General features: G+C 54.7%; 1 protein-coding gene across 1 annotated transcript in view; it reads left to right on the top strand.

Moving 5' to 3' along the window:
• The first annotated feature begins 293 nt into the window (after window positions 1-293).
• Window positions 294-1,692, top strand: part of MRPL1 (mitochondrial ribosomal protein L1) — a 17,623-nt gene continuing 16,224 nt past the window's right edge. The window contains exons 1-2 of the mRNA XM_009880633.1: window positions 294-349; window positions 855-964. Of these exons, the coding sequence (XP_009878935.1) occupies window positions 294-349; window positions 855-964 (166 nt within the window). The remainder of the gene's footprint in view (window positions 350-854; window positions 965-1,692) is intronic.

Here is a 1,692-nt window from a genome sequence, read left to right as displayed (position 1 = left end):
CCAGGAGCCCTCCGCAGAGCGGGAACGGAGGAGGCGGGGGGTTCCCGGGGGATGTGGCTCGGGGTTTGGGGGAGATTTGGGGTTGGAGACCCCCGCAAATGATGGAGGTGAGTAGGGGGCTGCGGGCCCCCAGGGCTGGGAGAGATAAATGGCTGGTGGGCTGTAGGGCCAGAACCTCCTCTTTGATGGTGCAGGAGTCTCCTCTTCAGCGTCGGTCCCGTTTGTTTCTCCGCAGGCAGCGGCTCCTTTTCCCGGGGAGTCTTTTTTTCAGCTCCCAAATTTCGGTTGTACGGATGCGGGTGGTGAGACGGGGGATGCTCTTCTGGGCAGCCGGAGCAAGGAAGCACAGGTAAATGTCACCGCAGCATTAGAGCCCCTCTTCCCTCAGCCCACACCAAAATCCTTTCGGTAGCCATGTCTGCGTTCGATGAGGAGGAACGTGGGCCTACCGTCAGGGGAAGGTGGACTGAAAAATAAAATAAAAGCAGCAGTCAGGGGCGGGGAGGGATGGAGGTGTTTGCGCGATGATCTGTGGGACAGCCCAAGTGGAAAAATGGTGGTTTTGTGGGTTTTTTTTTTCTGAAAAAGCACCAGAGTGGTGCAGGGAGGTGTGTGAGGGAGCAGCGGGTGGCAGAGGGGACACGGCGTGGGACAAGAGATGAGGCCCAAGAGCTTTATATTCAAACTTGGCTTGTGCCCGGACTCACGTTGGACCAAAAAAGCTCATTTATACTCCGAGAGCGGGAAGTGCAGGAGGAGTCTCTGCCATAGAGGTTGATTGGGAACGGGCTTCAGAGGGAGCGAGTCACAGGGAATGGATGAACGTCAACCATGAGCGTGTGTTTTCCTCCCAGGGCCGAGATCCAGAGTGGCGACGCTGTGTCTGGTACGCCTGAGGCTCACAAGGGGACTGAGGAGTCACGGAGACGGCCCGTGATGGATGCGGGTCTTTACCCGATCGCAGGTTAAACAGAGCCATGGGGTGAGTCATGTATCACATCTGCCACCGCTATAGGAGACATACGTGCCTCGTGCCCACCCAAAAAGAACCCTTTGCCCAAACCCACTCTGCCTCTGTGATTTGAATTCACGCTTTTTCACCCCTCACTGAGACTTTTTAACATAGGAGAGTGTTTTTTTCCTCCCGTCACCTTCACGCCATTTCAATCCTTTGCTGGGACACTGAGCAAATAGTTATATTGGACCAACCCGTATCGGTTTTGTCACGACTTGTTTTACGCATGCACGTGTGTCTGATTTAAAAATAAAAATTCTAGTTCAAGAGCTGTAGTTTACGGCTTGTATCTGAACAGCTTAGGACCCGGTTAAACAAAGTCCTTATAGACAGATGCTGCTCCTCCCGGAGGTTTGTGGACCAGGCGAGTCTTTTCCCAACCCATTTGCGAGGGGACCAAAAGCGACGGCAGCCAGAAAAAAAAATCGTTCTTGAATTACTTGGGACTCGCAGCAAAAATCGTTCAGAGCCAAACCGCCTGCGTTAACCCGCGCAGATATTTCTTTCAGGCGGAAACGCGCCGGTTTCTGAGGGAGGCGGCTCTGGCCGCCATGTTGGGTCTCTCAGAGGTTGGGGGAGTCACCTTTGTTGGCAGGGCTGCGAGGACAAGTCCGTGTTTGTACCGAGGCCGCCCCTCAGGGTGGTTCAGAACCGAGCTGGAGGGTTTTCATCCGGCC

The sequence above is a fragment of the Charadrius vociferus genome, unplaced genomic scaffold (assembly GCF_000708025.1).
Source record: "Charadrius vociferus isolate BGI_N301 unplaced genomic scaffold, ASM70802v2 scaffold1010, whole genome shotgun sequence".
Classification (NCBI taxonomy): domain Eukaryota; kingdom Metazoa; phylum Chordata; class Aves; order Charadriiformes; family Charadriidae; genus Charadrius; species Charadrius vociferus.
Note: the sequence above shows the minus strand (reverse complement) of the source record. Positions and strands in the feature narration are given on the sequence as shown.